Source organism: Cystoisospora suis, assembly GCF_002600585.1.
Source record: "Cystoisospora suis strain Wien I chromosome Unknown contig_910, whole genome shotgun sequence".
NCBI lineage: Eukaryota > Apicomplexa > Conoidasida > Eucoccidiorida > Sarcocystidae > Cystoisospora > Cystoisospora suis.
In genome coordinates, this window is record NW_027153711.1 from 9,762 (window position 1) to 10,348 (window position 587).

Below are 587 nucleotides of genomic sequence, written 5' to 3' on the forward strand. Positions count from 1 at the left end.
GATGGATAGGTAGATTGAAGATAGACAGATAGAGAGAAAGAGAAGTTTGTATGTACATCTATGTACGTAGATATGTATGGGGATGTGGTTTTTTGGAGTGGGTGCTTACAAGGTGTTGAAGGAAGTGTGTGTTGGAGAGTGAAGTGACCCGCGAGGTGCTTAAGAGCTTCATGGGCCACATGACAGTGATGCGCTCCCTCTAACGCAAGAGCTCGAAGCGTCTTGGCAGATATCACCCACTTCGCCATAGAGGCTGATCCACAAGATGAGGGAGAACAAGAAAAGGAAGAAGAAGAGAAGGAAGAAGCCATCGTTGGAGTACGAGACAAAGAAGAAGCTCTCTCAGGCTGTCTTTCTCGATTCTCTTGCAACACATTCTTCTTCGTGTTCTCTACCTTCGTCAGATCAGCAGAAGTCGGGACAGGATCGAAGCTCTCTGGAAAAGAAGAACGAGAGAGAAGAAAAAGAGGAAGTGCGTCTCCTCAAGAAATGAATGGAAATAGCGGTATGAAACGTAGATACAGATAGTTCAGAATTCCTCTTACTGCAGTCTTTCGTTGAGGTGTCGAGTCGATCACATATCGGTC

At 45.7% G+C, this 587-nt stretch overlaps 1 protein-coding gene across 1 annotated transcript in view; it reads right to left on the minus strand.

The window, feature by feature from the left end:
* CSUI_002173 (aaa domain protein) overlaps window positions 1-587 on the minus strand; it is a gene marked incomplete at its 3' end in the record, with an annotated part of 11,301 nt that overhangs the window by 6,564 nt on the left and 4,150 nt on the right. Inside the window, exon 2 of the mRNA XM_068062375.1 lies at window positions 110-436. Within this exon, the coding sequence (XP_067925647.1) occupies window positions 110-436 (327 nt within the window). The remainder of the gene's footprint in view (window positions 1-109; window positions 437-587) is intronic.